Below are 13,723 nucleotides of genomic sequence, written 5' to 3' on the forward strand. Positions count from 1 at the left end.
CCCAAAGGGAGTGAACCTAACAGGATCTGAGAGGACTCAGCTCCTCTCAGCATCAGGCCTTAAAGTCTCCGTTCCCATCCAGCTAAGCCCAGGACCCATTTACAAGCCAAGCCTGCCCATCCTAGGGGTGCTTGGCTATTGGCTGGGTGAAAGTCACAGCCCGGCTGTGTGGGGTTGGGACTGGATTGGAAGGATAGTTTTGTGCTTAAGGCACCAGCCAAGGACCCCTTTGATCTTGTTTGAGGCACGGCCTGCGTGGTCAGAACATAAAAGGAGTCCATGCTTGCAACCCAACTGGCTGTTTAGTAAGAGAACTATTTGCTGAGTCTCTGCAGCGAGCAGTCTAGCCATGTGCACACAGACCGACCTCCCGGTGCCTCCGCCAAACACGTCCCTCCTGCAACCTGTGCTCTTCTCTCCAAGTTCCATGCAGGTGGCTACAGATCTTTGTTGAATTCCTGGCCCCACCACAGCTTGCGACCCTGGGACAGCTCACGGAGGATGGGAGCTTTCAAAAGGCCTAGCTCTCCTCCCATTGCAACCAAGGAGATTTTTATCACTGACTTCAGCGGGAGCAGAGTTTGGTTCATCCTGAGTACTTTTGCAAAGCTCACCCTTAAGCTCCCTGAACCTCCGTTTTTATAGTGTGGAGGAACTGGAAATTACCCTTTAAATAGTGTGTGAGCCCTCTCGTGGTGCTCACTATGTTCTATGCTTTACAAACCGGGCGGAGCAGCAGTATGTGTATGCAGATAGACCACGGGTGTGTAGCTAGTGAACATGGTTATTGGGACCCCCACTGGGCCGGTGTGGTTTCTACGTATTATTTGGTTGCATAAAGAACAAAAGATTGATGAAACGTGCTGTATCAGAGCTAGGTATTATCTGTAAATGTGGCATAAGAATCCTTCCTTTCCCGCAGCGTCTGTAAACTCATCGGGGCAGGCACCGTTTTATTTTGTGTCTGTATCTAGTACCATGGGGCTCTGATCTTGGATGTGAGGAGGCCTCTATTTGTTCCTATGATATATACTAGTAATATGAATGCATTGGGTGAAATGACCGGGGTTATTTAAGGAACCAGCTGTCAGGTAGGGTTTTTTGTGCTGTGAAGGAGATTGCAGTGAGAGCAAAGAGCCGTTTGGTGGCACAAGAGAGCCAGCTAGAAAGGAGGGGCTAGAAATCGTTGGTGTTTCTCATAAAGGTCACTGGTACGCTGCAGCTGCCGGGCGTGGTGTTATGCCTTCCTCGAGCCCCCCAAGAATGACACAGCGAGAGAGAAACCCATGCGCTGATTTTTGAATGCAGTGCTGAATTGCTTGCACAGATGCCAAACTGCCTGCCTCTCCCTAGCCTTCTCTTTGCGGACGAGGGAGGCATCTGAAACGTGAAATCCTGGGATTTTCCATAGCCAAGAGGGCTGGGACCACAAGCTGCAAATTTCAGCGGATCAGCACATATCGGAAATCTTCCAAGATTGCAAATCTGGGAGTTGCTCTGGGATGGCCCAGCCAGTTTGGGACAATTTGCAGCACGGGCCTTGAGCATCGGGTCAAAGAAGCAGAACCGTAGTCGAACACAAGTGAAGGTGCAATCAGAGGCGGGGGTGTTTTTCTTGCCAACTAACCCAAAATGTTTGGGACTTTAAAGAGCAAACATTGAATCGGGGACAAATGCGCACAAAGGATTCATGGGAGCGATGCTTCAATACGCAGCGATTCCTTCTCTGCGGTTATGTTCGGTAATGAAATCAAAATGAATATTAATAAGTTGCAAAGAGCAACTAGCTAAAAGGATTCAGGATGATGCAAGCCACCGGCAGAAGGAAGGTATGTTCCAGAATTAGAAGACACCCCTGATGTCTTGATTTCTGCCGTCTCCTGAGAAAAATACCAAGACGCAAATCTCCTAAAGTGACCATCCTCAATGTGCAGGAATATTTGCTGTCTCTTCTTATGTGCATGGAGGGAGATCCCTGCTTCAGTTAGCATTGCTGGCAGAGTCTATGAAAATCAGGTTTTGGCATTGAAAAGACATGAAAAATAAGGGGGCGTGCAGAGACATCATGAAAAACACAAGAGGGAGGAATCGATCTGACTAAACCCAGTGTGCAGGTCCGTAAGGACAGAGATTTGTGGATATAATTTTATTCCACCAGAGAAACCCGAGAACTAGGTGCGGAGGGTGGGAAGTCACAGCAAGATTCCAATCTCTGCCCCACGTCTAGCAGGAAATTCCTTTCTGCGGCCCCCCATCATGCCTACCTCCAACCCCGGAGCGGAGTACTGGATTGACGGGTCCCACCGCAACTCTGCCCTGGAGGACTTCTACACGATGGGCCAGGAACTAGGAAGGTAACAGTTTGAGGTTATCGGATTTTGATTCGTGGCGTGGGTGAGCTTTGCGTCTCTTGCTCCTAACGGTGCCTCTTGCAGTTGGGGGTCAAGTGCACGGGACGGGTAGGTCAAGAGCCTGGAGTGAAATGTGGAGAGGGTCTCCCAATGGATGGGAGAGAGGGGCGAATTGTTTTCATTAGATCGTGCAAACCAAGCCCAGGACCAGGATAATATCTGGTAGGTGATGAGGGAGATCAGTTCAGGGTTTATAGGACTGGGCCTTTCCTTCTCTGGAGCCTGACCCTGTAAAGAGTAGAGTGTCTTCAATGGCTCTTGATTGATGTTCAGATAATTCCCTACTCTCCCACCTTCTTAGGCATGTCAAGAAATGAGCTCTGCCATGAGTCCCCAGGCGGAGGGGTGCCTCCTCCCTGTAAAAAAGGGGTAAACAAGGAAGTGGCAAAGTTTGCAGACGATACAAAATTACTCAAGTTAGTTAAGTCCAGAGCTGACTGTGAAGAGTTACAAAGGGATCTCACAAAACTGGGTGACGGGGCAACAAAATGGAGGATGAAATTCATTGTTGATAGATGCAATGTAACGCACATTGGAAAACATAATCCCAACTATACCTACAAAATGATGGGGTCTAAATTAGCTGTTACCACTCCAGAAAGAGATCTTGGAGTCATTGTGGAGAGTTCTCTGAAAACATCCGCAGCGGCATTCGAAAAAGCGAACAGAATGTTAGGAACCATTAGGAAAGGGATAGATAATAAAACAATAAATACCATAATGCCGCTATATAAATCCATGGTATGCCCACACCTTGAATACTGCGTGCAGTTCTGGTCACCCTATCTCAAAGGAGATATATTGGAATTGGAAAAGATACAGAGAAGGGCAACAAAAATAATTAAGGGCATAAAACAGCTTCTGTATGAGGAGAGTTTAAAAAGACTGGGAGTGTTCAGCATGGAAAAGAGATGGCTAAGGGGGCTATGAGAGAGGTCTACAAAATCATGACTGGGGTGGAGAAAGTGAACAGGGAAGTGTTATTTACCCCTTCACAGACCACAAGAATCAGGTGTCGTCCAATGAAATTAACAGGCAACAGGTTTAAAACAAACACAAAGAAGTATTTCTTCACACAAGGCACAGTCAACCTGTGGAACTCCTTGCCAGGGGATGTTGTGATGGCCAAAACTATAACTGGGTTCAAAAAAGAACTAGATAAGTTCCTGGAGGACAGGTCCATCAATGGCTATTAGCCAAGATAGTCAGGGATGCAACCCCATGCTCTTGATGTCCCTAAGCTTCTGACTGCCAGATGCTGGGGCTGGATGACAAGGGATGGATCATTTGAAATTGCCCTGTTCTGTTTGTTCCCGTTGAAGCATCTGGCACCGGCCACTGTCAGAAGTCAGGATACTGGGTTAGATGGGCCTTTGGCCTGACCCAGTGTGGATGTTCTATGTCCTTAAGCACCAGATAGTTCAGGAATTGATAACAAGGACCAGAGCCTCGGATTTGAATCTGCCCCATTTTGCAAAGGAAGTTCTGTAAAAGTGGTTACTCCCTGCCCGGGCCTTGCGGGGCTGATGTGCAATGAGTGTGGTGGGTCTCAGTCCAAGTCTTACCGGGCTTTTGTCCACCATCACAACTGGTGCTCACCAGCTCTCTTGTCAGTCTGGACTATAAAGCTAATGACAGCGGCTGTGGAGAGCTCATTCGGTGGCCAGACCTGCAACTTCTTTCTGATAGGTCCTAACAAGGAGCGGTGCTCTCATAACGGGCAGGGCCGGTGCTCTCATAACGGGCTGCGCCTGTGCCCTGCTTTGTTTATGTCGGGACTTGCGCTAAACCGGGGTGAAATTTCCAGACTCGTCTCTATGTCGGAGAAAAATGAGATTTTAAAGTAAGCCAAACGTTGTGCTTCAAACCCTAGAATGTGTCTTTTTGAGCAATCGTTTTCTCCAGCGAGGGTCACTTATTCTTATTATTTCTTATTTGCATTGCAGTAGCGCATAAGGGGGCCGCTCAGTCAGGGATCCAGGCCCTGTGGTGCTAGGCGCTGTACAAACCAATAACATAGACAGTCTCTGCCCCAGAGAGCTCACAATATGCAAAGGGTTCATTGATGTCAATGGAATGGCTCCCCTTTACTTCAGTGGGCTTTCGATCAGGTTCTAGGAGATTCAATAGACAGATGGAACGAAGGGGGTGGGGCAGAGGGTGAGAGGACAAAGTGATGGGAGAGACCGGTGCGGTTGTGTAAGTTAGTAGACACAGAGTTTCTCTGATCCAAAGCCCACTGAAGTCAGCAGAAAGACTCCTGCTGACCAGTAGCCTGCTCTTGGTTTGGGCCCTTACAAAGAAATGGGCAATTTGCAAAACCCAGCTCTGGGGCTTGGTTCAGATTGGAAGTACCCCCTAAAGTTCAGGCGAGTTTGGAGCTGGAATGTTGAAGCCCTCCTGTGGTCTCGGCCTTCTAGACCAGCTCTAGAAGTTGCCGTAAGTAATTTGCATTGCAAATATCCATGTAACATAAAAGTCTGATGGAAGCATAGGCAGGAAGTGCGAAGGTAAAACTAAAAACCTGCCCTTAAATACGTGTCGCCGACTCTCGTGATTTTGTCACGAGTCTTGCAGTATTTGGTGCTTTTCCAAAAGCGCCTGCTCCTGGAGTCAGGTGATTAGGTGAGACTCTCAGCTTCCATTTAAACAAAACAAGCGTCTAGCCCTCATGGCTGCAGAGAAAAGCTTGCAAACATGAAACTTAAAGGCTCAGAACCCAGCAGACAAACGTAAGATCTTGGGGCCATCTTTTTGGTTAGTGTTTGCACAGCACCTAGCGCAGGGAGGTTCTGGTCCATGAATGGGGCTCCTGGACACTACCACAACGGAAGTAAATAAATAAATAGAATCAATGCACTAAACAACATCATCATTTTCCAAAAGAGGTTTTTTTTATTCTCATCATTGGTAAGCCAAAAACGCATGAGGCTGGAGGGCTGGGCTTGCAATTTGTGCATATTTGGGGTTGGCAACCCTGTACCCTGCTGTGTCTAGCTGTTGCAGCTCCCATTGGTTAAGAACAATCCTCAGGGCCTGATTTTCTAAAGCACTGGCATGCGGCTGTCAAAGGAGGTTGTGAATCCCCAGCACCACTGAGCACCAGGCCCTCCGTGCTTACAGAGCCCTGTACATCTACCTGGGGGACAGGACTTTCTTCAGATGGGGGAAGTGAGCAGACTAGAGCTTCAGTCTCTTGGGCCAAGGCTGATCCAGGTCAGATCCAAAGAAGTGCCGAGCACTGGCAATTGCCTTCAGTAGCATTAGCAAGCGCTCTGGGTCTCTCAAGATGAGACCATTACAATCCAGGGGAGGGCTCGGGTCATCCTCGCTGAGACTCTTAGACAACTCTGCCATGGTTAGGGTTGTGTACTGAAATGAGACTCTCAGGGGGTGTCTACACTGCAGTAAAACGCCTGCAGCTGGCCCGGATCAGCTGACTTAAAGGGGCTTGGGTTGTGGGGGCTATAAAATTGCAGTGTAGACATTCGGGCTTATATTCCATGGTCCTTTGTGGTTGCAGAGGATTGTGGGATTTGGGTCATGGGAAGAAACAATGAGAGACTTTGGGCTGGGTCTACTATAACTGGAGGCTACACGGTAAATTCAGGACCAAATTTAGGAGCCTTCGGATTAATGCTGGCTGGAAAACCGGACTTGGTTCCACAAACATGTCCAACCTTTGCCAGTTGGAAAACAGTCAGAAAAACCCACGATTTTTGAACAAAAAATTTCAAAAATACCCCCCCCCCCAAAAAAAAAGTCAGTTTCTCAACATTTGCCATTTTAAAATGTTGAAAAAATATTTTTTTGCCAGAAATTTTTTTTCCCACCAAAAAATCCCCAAAATGTTTTTTTTTTTTTTTAAATCTAGATTTCCTTGTGAAAAAACTTCCAAGGGAAAATGTGACCAGCTCTATGGAAGACAATTTTCTGTCAGCGGACAGTGGAAGTCAGATTTTGCTGTCATCCCAGTGGCTTCTCTTGGGAATTAATTCTTCTTTGTTGTTTGATTAAAACAATGAGCACTCTCCAAGCCTTGTGCAGATCAATGACCAATTGAGAACCTCATGGCTGTAATCCCTGGGAATGCCCTGCCCTTGGGTAGTTACTGCTAGTGATCAAAATGAAAAAGGGAGGGAGGGCAACAAACCACAGATGTGGGTATTTTTGGTTTTGAGGACCAACATTGTTTCAAACTGTTGCCTACAAGGGCTTTCTAGAGAAGGAACCTTTGTATTTTTAACCAGCTAGCTCGCTGGCCTCGTGAGTTTCCCGTTCAATGCTAACCGGTCATTATTAAACAACCTAATATAAAAATGAAAAATCTGCAAATGCACAAAGGAAATTCTTTCTTGGAAGTGGAGGTGAGATTGGGCAGGTTTAAAACGTGCATTAATATTAGCGATTGGTCCTGAGAGCTGTTCCAGTAAATACACAGTTTAGGAATGTTTTAAAGCGCTTATATTTGTATCCTGATCTGTGCAACAAGCGTAACTGAGCCTGTGTGTGTAAATCCTTAATTAGAGACTCTTTTTAAAAGCTGATTCTTTTTCCTTCCTTGTGACCTGTTAAACCCTATCATGGCCACAAGCACAGAAGAGCTTTTAAATCTGTTTGCTTTACTCAGCTATCTGCTACCAGAGCTCAAGAGACTCAAGAAATGCGCAAGGAGTAGAAAGGGGCAGGAACAACTGAGGTAGGATGGTGCACTGATTAGGGCACCTAACTTCAGCTTTAGGAGACCTGAATTTAATTCCCTGCTCTGCCACTGACTGCATGTGTGACCTTGGGCAAATCACTTAACCGCTCCAGGCCTCAATTTCCCATATGTAAAATGGGGATATTAGCAAGGCCCTGCCTCCCAGGGTTTGTGAGGGTAAATGCATTGGCAGGTTGTGAGGTGCTCTGATGTTATGGTTATGGGGACCATAGATATACCTTAGAATGGCAGTTGTAGAGAACTGGAAATGAAATAGCTCTGTCGGTTTTCACTTCATATCCCTGCCCATCCACAAAGGCACCAGGCTATTTTAACAGGGCCGGCTTCAGGCACCAGCCCTCCAAGCATGTGCTTGGGGCGGCACCTGGAGGGGGGCGGCACTCACCCGGGGAGAGCAGGGCCGCAGCCGGGCTCGCCGCCCTCCCCCCGGCGCTCTGGCCTGCCGGGAAGAGCGGGGCCACCCTCCCCCGGCGCTCCGGCCGGTTGGGGAGAGCGGGGCTGCGGCCGGGCTCGCTGCCCTCCCCCCAGCGCTCCGGCTGGCCAGGGAGAGTGGGGCCGCGGCCGGGCTCGGCGCCCTCTCCCGCCCCCACACACGCTCCCCGCAGGGGATGGGGGGCGGCGGGAGGCTTTTTTGCCTGGGGTGGCAAAAAAGCCAGAGCCGGCCCTGTATTTTAAGGCCTGATCCAACACCCTTTGGCATCGACACCTACTGACACCAGTGGCTTTGGATCAGGCCCTTAGAGAACAACGCTCTGCACAGCTGCCGACAAAGTACCTTCGTGTCACTGGAGCAAAAGCTCGGCTATTTCTTTCCTTTTTTTTTGCACTCGTAGCTCTTCAATGTCCGGAGCCTGAGCCAGCAATCTTTCACACACACAAGTAGCCTTTACTCACGTGACTAAACCCATTGATTTAAGGCACAATCCTGCACTATTGAAATCAATGGGAAGTTCACGACTGGACTGGGGTTGGGTGTGATAAGACATGCAGCCTTCAAACCCCACTTAAGCCTTCAAAATAGGGTATCGCTATTGCATGGGTTTTGCACTGGCCGTGTGCATGGGGTGGTCAGTTTCGCCCCCACGTGAATGAGGGTTTGCCCGTTGTCTCCAGCCGCTCTTGATTTAGCAGGTGGCAACGTTCAGCAGTTTGCTGGGCCTAAATCCTGACATAGCATTTTCTAAAAGTAAAACTGAAGGCAATTTCATTGACAAATCAACCCGTTCCCTTTGGAAAATATCAAAACAAAACATTTTGATTTCTTCAGAATTTTGTTTGTTTCCTGACCAAAACAATTCAGCAAATTCGACACGAATTCATGATGTATTTCGGTCGACCCAAATCTGCATTTTGGCCCCAAAAAAGTTTTGGTCGAAAACTTTTGCCCAGCTCTACTGTTCTATTAATGAAAAACCCTGGAAGGGTGGAGGAAAAAACCCAGGTTGCCAGTAAAAACCAGAGGCAAAGAACAAGTGGAGTGTCTGTTAGCTCTTGGCTTTGTGTCGCCAGATATTAATACCACAGACATGTGGATTTTATTAATGCTTTGTCTGAGAAAAATAGCCCAGCAATCAGGATGAATGAGCTCCAAGGGAACTGAATTTAAATTTCATTTCTATAGACTTTGGGAGGTTGTTTTACTCTCTGGCAAATGATGTGAAGCTAATACTTGAACTTGAAAATCCATCTGCATTAAGTTCCAAGGGCTCTTCAAGGATCATAATAACAGCCGATGGAGAGTCCATTCCATGAGTCAGTTACCCTTCTTGTCAAAGACAGGGGGCCGATTCTCAGTTACTCCATTCCTGCACTTGGAGGGTAGAGTTGGGAGATTATGGGGGCTTTAAGATACTTTTGTGTTCCCTGTATTCTTGCAACGTCCAGCCCCTGGTGTAATTTAGAGCAGTCTCAGGGCTGCTGTAACTTATGTTGTTTCCCCGGGCCCCCTGTGGGAAGCAGACAACAGCTGTAGGGCTTTGCACTCCATACATACTCCAACACAGCCCCCATACCAGGAGCTGGGAGCAGGACTGATGCAGAGTCTTGACATCAATTGTGCACTGGCAAGGGGTATTCTCAGGGAGTTTTACGGATTACGAGAGGACTCAAGCATAGGGAGGTGGGTTGTAGAGGCCCTGTAGCAGAAGTGGCAGTCAAGGAGTTAATTCCTCCCAAACACGTGTTCTGCCTTCAGCGGGGAGGGCGCGAGGGGGGTGGGGTGCGGATGGAGAGGTTTGGCACCAACACGTCAGGGATGAGAGACAAGGGGAAAAGAGCCCAGACCACAGCTGTCAGTGATGTCCTTGGGAATTGTCATACGGGCTCAGCACCGTCTCAGTATTTGGCCCAACAAGCCAGGTCCAGGGCCCAGTCCTCCATCAGGCTGCCCCTCTCACAGTTGTTCACCCCAACGCAAAGTGGATGTACAATACTCCCGGTCGTACCTGGGTCGTTCTTACTACAGCTGCTCGCTGGAGTGTGCAGCAGTCTCAGGTCTGCTGAGTTTAGTGGGGGGGAATAGTTCTGTTCCTTTAAAACAGGGATACACAGACGACGCGGGAGCTGCAAGTTGCCTCTTAATGTGCCTCCTGCAGCTCTTTGCAACACATGCTATTAAAATGCTGGGTGATTTAATTACTAACCAAGCTAAGGTATTAACCAATCAGGATGCTTGTACGATGTTATTAACCAATTGTAGGTGATAAAATAATAATACTTCGTCATTTTGCTGTGAGAATTGAGAATATATATAATAGTGTATAAACGAAATATTTCCCCTGCCATACTGTTTAAACATGAATATATAGTACGATAGACAATGAAACACGGAATTCACACTCCTGAGGCTCTTTTGGGTAACGTTGATCTCTGATTTGGCTCCTGAATCACTGAAGTCTGAGTATCACCACTTTGAAACAACAGCACAACTAAGATCTGTTGTGTTCTGTGTAAGTCCTTATACTGCACTCAGCACTGCAGGATCTCAGCGCCTTCCGATAGTGTCCTTTGATTTCAGTAAAGCATTTGTAACACCGGCCTTTGTAAGAGTGGATATTTATAGCCTGCTCCGGCCTTTGTTTTTATTTACCATTATGTATTTCTTTGTGTTGCGATAGCGCCGAGGAGCTCCCGGCACGGCCAAGGACGTCATTGCACTGCGGGCTGCACAGACACCAAACAAAAAGTCAGCCCCTGCCCCCAAAGAACTTACAATCAAACTCAAGGACGTTTTATTTACCTAGCAATGGAAGCTTTCGGCGGCCCACTCCGCCACTGCAAATCAAGGGCCCTGAGCCGGCTTTGTCATCTCCTAACCTGCACATACCTGTACAGCCACTAGAGAGAAATTGCAACGGGGGATGAGGGGATTCGAATGTGGGTGCAATTGAAATGTCCAGATTTCAATCAAATTAATTTTGTTCCTTCCCAAAAAAACCCTCTGTCTGTATTGTCAGTCCTTCCTCTCTCTCTCTTTATTTTTTTCTTTCACAACTTGAAACGCCAAGTACTGTATGTAATCTGGGGTGATAGAAGACCCTTCTCCACATGCATTTGTCACTTAGTGCCACGCTGCCTCTGGTGCATTGAAACTGACCGAGCAGAACGCCTTCTGCAGACGGATTTGTAGCCGATAGTGTCTTCTAATCAAACAGTGAATCACAGCACTCAGCTTAAAGGGGGGGTGGGGGGAAATCCATAAAGTGGGGTTTCAAGGCCATTATCCGACAAATGAGCATAGACAAGTGATATTTATCAGGCGTGGGGGAGGAGGGCTTTGGAATATTGCACAAATCAGTTCCAAAGACAGACTGGATTGAACAAAAAATGGCCAACCAGCGAGTGAGGTAATAGTTTATTCCGGGTAAAAATTAATTGCTGAAGGATATTGCCATGAGGAAGAAAAGAGGCCCTGAGTCTGATATCTGATCTACATGGGTCCTGGGTCTACCTGATATGACTTGCAGGATCAGGGCCTTAAATCTCATATGTTTGTTTGATTATTGGTGGGGAAAATGTGGATTTTTATCCTGCTTTCAGTGTCATATAAGTATAAAATTAAAATGTCTACATCTCAGTGATGTAAGATGAGAAAGTGCAGCTGGATTCTCGATCAGCGCTGAGTACAACATGCAAAATCCTGCTGTGTCTTAGTAGTGTCGGCGCCCCCAGGTGAGAAAAGGTGCAGCAGGGAACCTCTTCAATTACATCTGTGCAGGAACGAGGGTGACTAGAGTCTTTGCTTGCATGTTAGACTGGGAGGCCCTAACAAAGGGGAGGGGGCCAGCCAGCCTGGAGGTGTGGCCATGCCTGCATGCTTGAGGCCTGATTTGCAGTTCTTTTGGACCTGCTCTTGGGGCAGGGATGACTTTCAGCCATCTTTGTGCTCGCTGTATTCTGGGGTTATGGAGGCCCTGGGAGTAAGTTAGACTTTGTTTCCCTTGGCCCCTGGGAAATAGGACAGCTGCAGGGCAGTACACTGGTCCAATCACAACCCCCAATCCAGTCCCTCAGCTAAGGGCTGGGAGCAGGGTGTGCATAGAGCCCGCAGCACACCAGCCAGCCCTCTGCACTGGTAGGATGGCCCTGGAATGCCCTGGACCCGGGAGCATCTCACAATAGCCAGGCCAAAATTCGGCCCATAGTCTTTGGCTCCTCCTCCACAAACGATGATATTGGATAAAGTGTATACTCGCATTAGAAGCAAATCCAGTCTTTTTTCAACAAATTCCATCGTTTCACACTTTCCAATCATCTGTAAAACAAACACAATTATATCTCCATTCACAGTCAAGGTTGATTACAGATATTTATTCAGAGCTTTAAGTAGAAGTAGAAGATGACTCTTTTCTGGAAGCTCAGAGACTGGGCCAGTGATACAGACTGACTGGGGTGTAGCTAATTTGTCTAAATCCTGCCGCTGCCACTGATAATGTTATTGGAAAACACAAAGGGTAAGAGGCTCTTGCGTGTAGACTGACACGCAAAACTGAGCATCTCTTAAACTCTGAGCTGATTATTTGTAAATGATTATACTAAATGCAGGATTTGGGCTCTAAAGTAGCCATGCAGAACGTTCACCTTGAACGGTAGAGGGATGAGACACATCAAAGTCTGGTGTTGGATTCAAACTTTGCACGGGTGGCGATAGGTTCAGGATGCCAAGTTCTGTTCCTAGCTCTGCCACTGAGTCGCTGTGCAACCATTTGTGCAATGGGAAGAATAAATACAGGGGGCAAAGAATCAGAACTGACACTTGATTCCCCCCCAAAACAAGAAAGTCAAAGAGTAATAAAATGTGTTCGATTACTCGGAGCGGGAATTAATCTGCTAAGAGGAATCCTGCATCAAAGCTGAAATTGCAAGGTTGTGCCATGGCGACACAAGCAATAGGCTGTTTTCACTGTCCAGGGGTTAGGAGATGTTGTGAACTAGATCTAAAAATTACTGGCAACTGACTGACACTGCGCGGGATTTTAAACGTAATGATTCCTCTTTAGTAACTTGAAGTGGCTTAATTTTATACACTGGTACCTTTCCTGGACCATTTTGCTGATCCTCAGAAAACTGGAAAAGCATTTTGGGGTACTAGTGGTTAGAGCAGGTGACTGGGAGTCAAGACCCCTGGATGCTGTTCCTGGCCTTGGAGGGGAGGGGGAATCAGGACTCCTGGGTTCTATTCGCAGCTCTGCTACTGGCAATACTAGGTGTCCTTGGACAAGTCACCTCTGTTTTCCCTGTACAGTGGGAAGAGCAGCACTTATCTACCTCATAAGGCTGCTGTGAGCCTGAATACACGTGTGCAAACACTATGGGTGACAGTGTTTGCGGCTCTTCCAGGAAGCCCTGACCAGAGCCCAGGAGCGGGAGACGGAGGCGGCTTAAAGATGCAGCCGAGCTTGTTACGCGGCGGCCACTGCCTTCACCCACCTTGGAAAAATAACCAGCATCAGTCCCAGAGGCACAGCTCAGTCCATGCTCTTCCCCCAGCCCTCGTCGCTCTGGCACGTGCGTTCCTGAACCTGCTCTGCATGCTCACATCCACTGCCTGTCCCGGCGATTAGGGTGACATCCCAGCAAAGCACAACCACCCCAGGGAGCCCCCTTGGAGGGGCCCCAGGCGAGACTAGCGGGAAGAGGACTTGTCTGCAAAGCTCCTTGCCTGGCAGCTCTTCCTGGTTAACGGATGGCGGGCGTGTAGGGTGACCAGACAGCAAGTGTGAAAAATCGGGACGGAGTGGGGGGTAATAGGCGCCTATATAAGAAAAAGCCCCAAATATCAGGACTGTCCCTATAAAATCGGGACATCTGGTCACCCTACGGGCGTGCCTTTCATGGCGCAGAAGCCACCTGACTCCTTGTCTCGGAATGACAAGACCCACTTCTGGCTGCTGTGTAAGCGGTGAAGGCACAAAAGAGGGGACGGGTGGGAAGGGCCATGGGCTAGTCCTCCCAGATAATCCTCTTGACGATTTAGTTATTATTTCTGTAGTGCACTGGGCCTGGAGAGCTTATAGCCTGCCCTGGTTTGCAAACTGATGCCAGCCCCTGGATGTTCGCTCTCACTGCAGTTTAATACACTGATTTTTGT

The 13,723-nt window shown here is 48.0% G+C and overlaps 1 protein-coding gene across 1 annotated transcript in view; it reads left to right on the forward strand.

The window, feature by feature from the left end:
• The first annotated feature begins 1,230 nt into the window (after positions 1-1,230).
• LOC128828907 (calcium/calmodulin-dependent protein kinase type IV-like) overlaps positions 1,231-13,723 on the forward strand; it is a 42,032-nt gene continuing 29,539 nt past the window's right edge. The window contains exon 1 of the mRNA XM_054013939.1: positions 1,231-2,354. Within this exon, the coding sequence (XP_053869914.1) occupies positions 2,257-2,354 (98 nt within the window). The 5' untranslated portion in view covers positions 1,231-2,256. The remainder of the gene's footprint in view (positions 2,355-13,723) is intronic.

This window comes from Malaclemys terrapin, chromosome 24 (genome assembly GCF_027887155.1).
Source record: "Malaclemys terrapin pileata isolate rMalTer1 chromosome 24, rMalTer1.hap1, whole genome shotgun sequence".
In the NCBI taxonomy this organism is placed as follows: domain Eukaryota; kingdom Metazoa; phylum Chordata; order Testudines; family Emydidae; genus Malaclemys; species Malaclemys terrapin.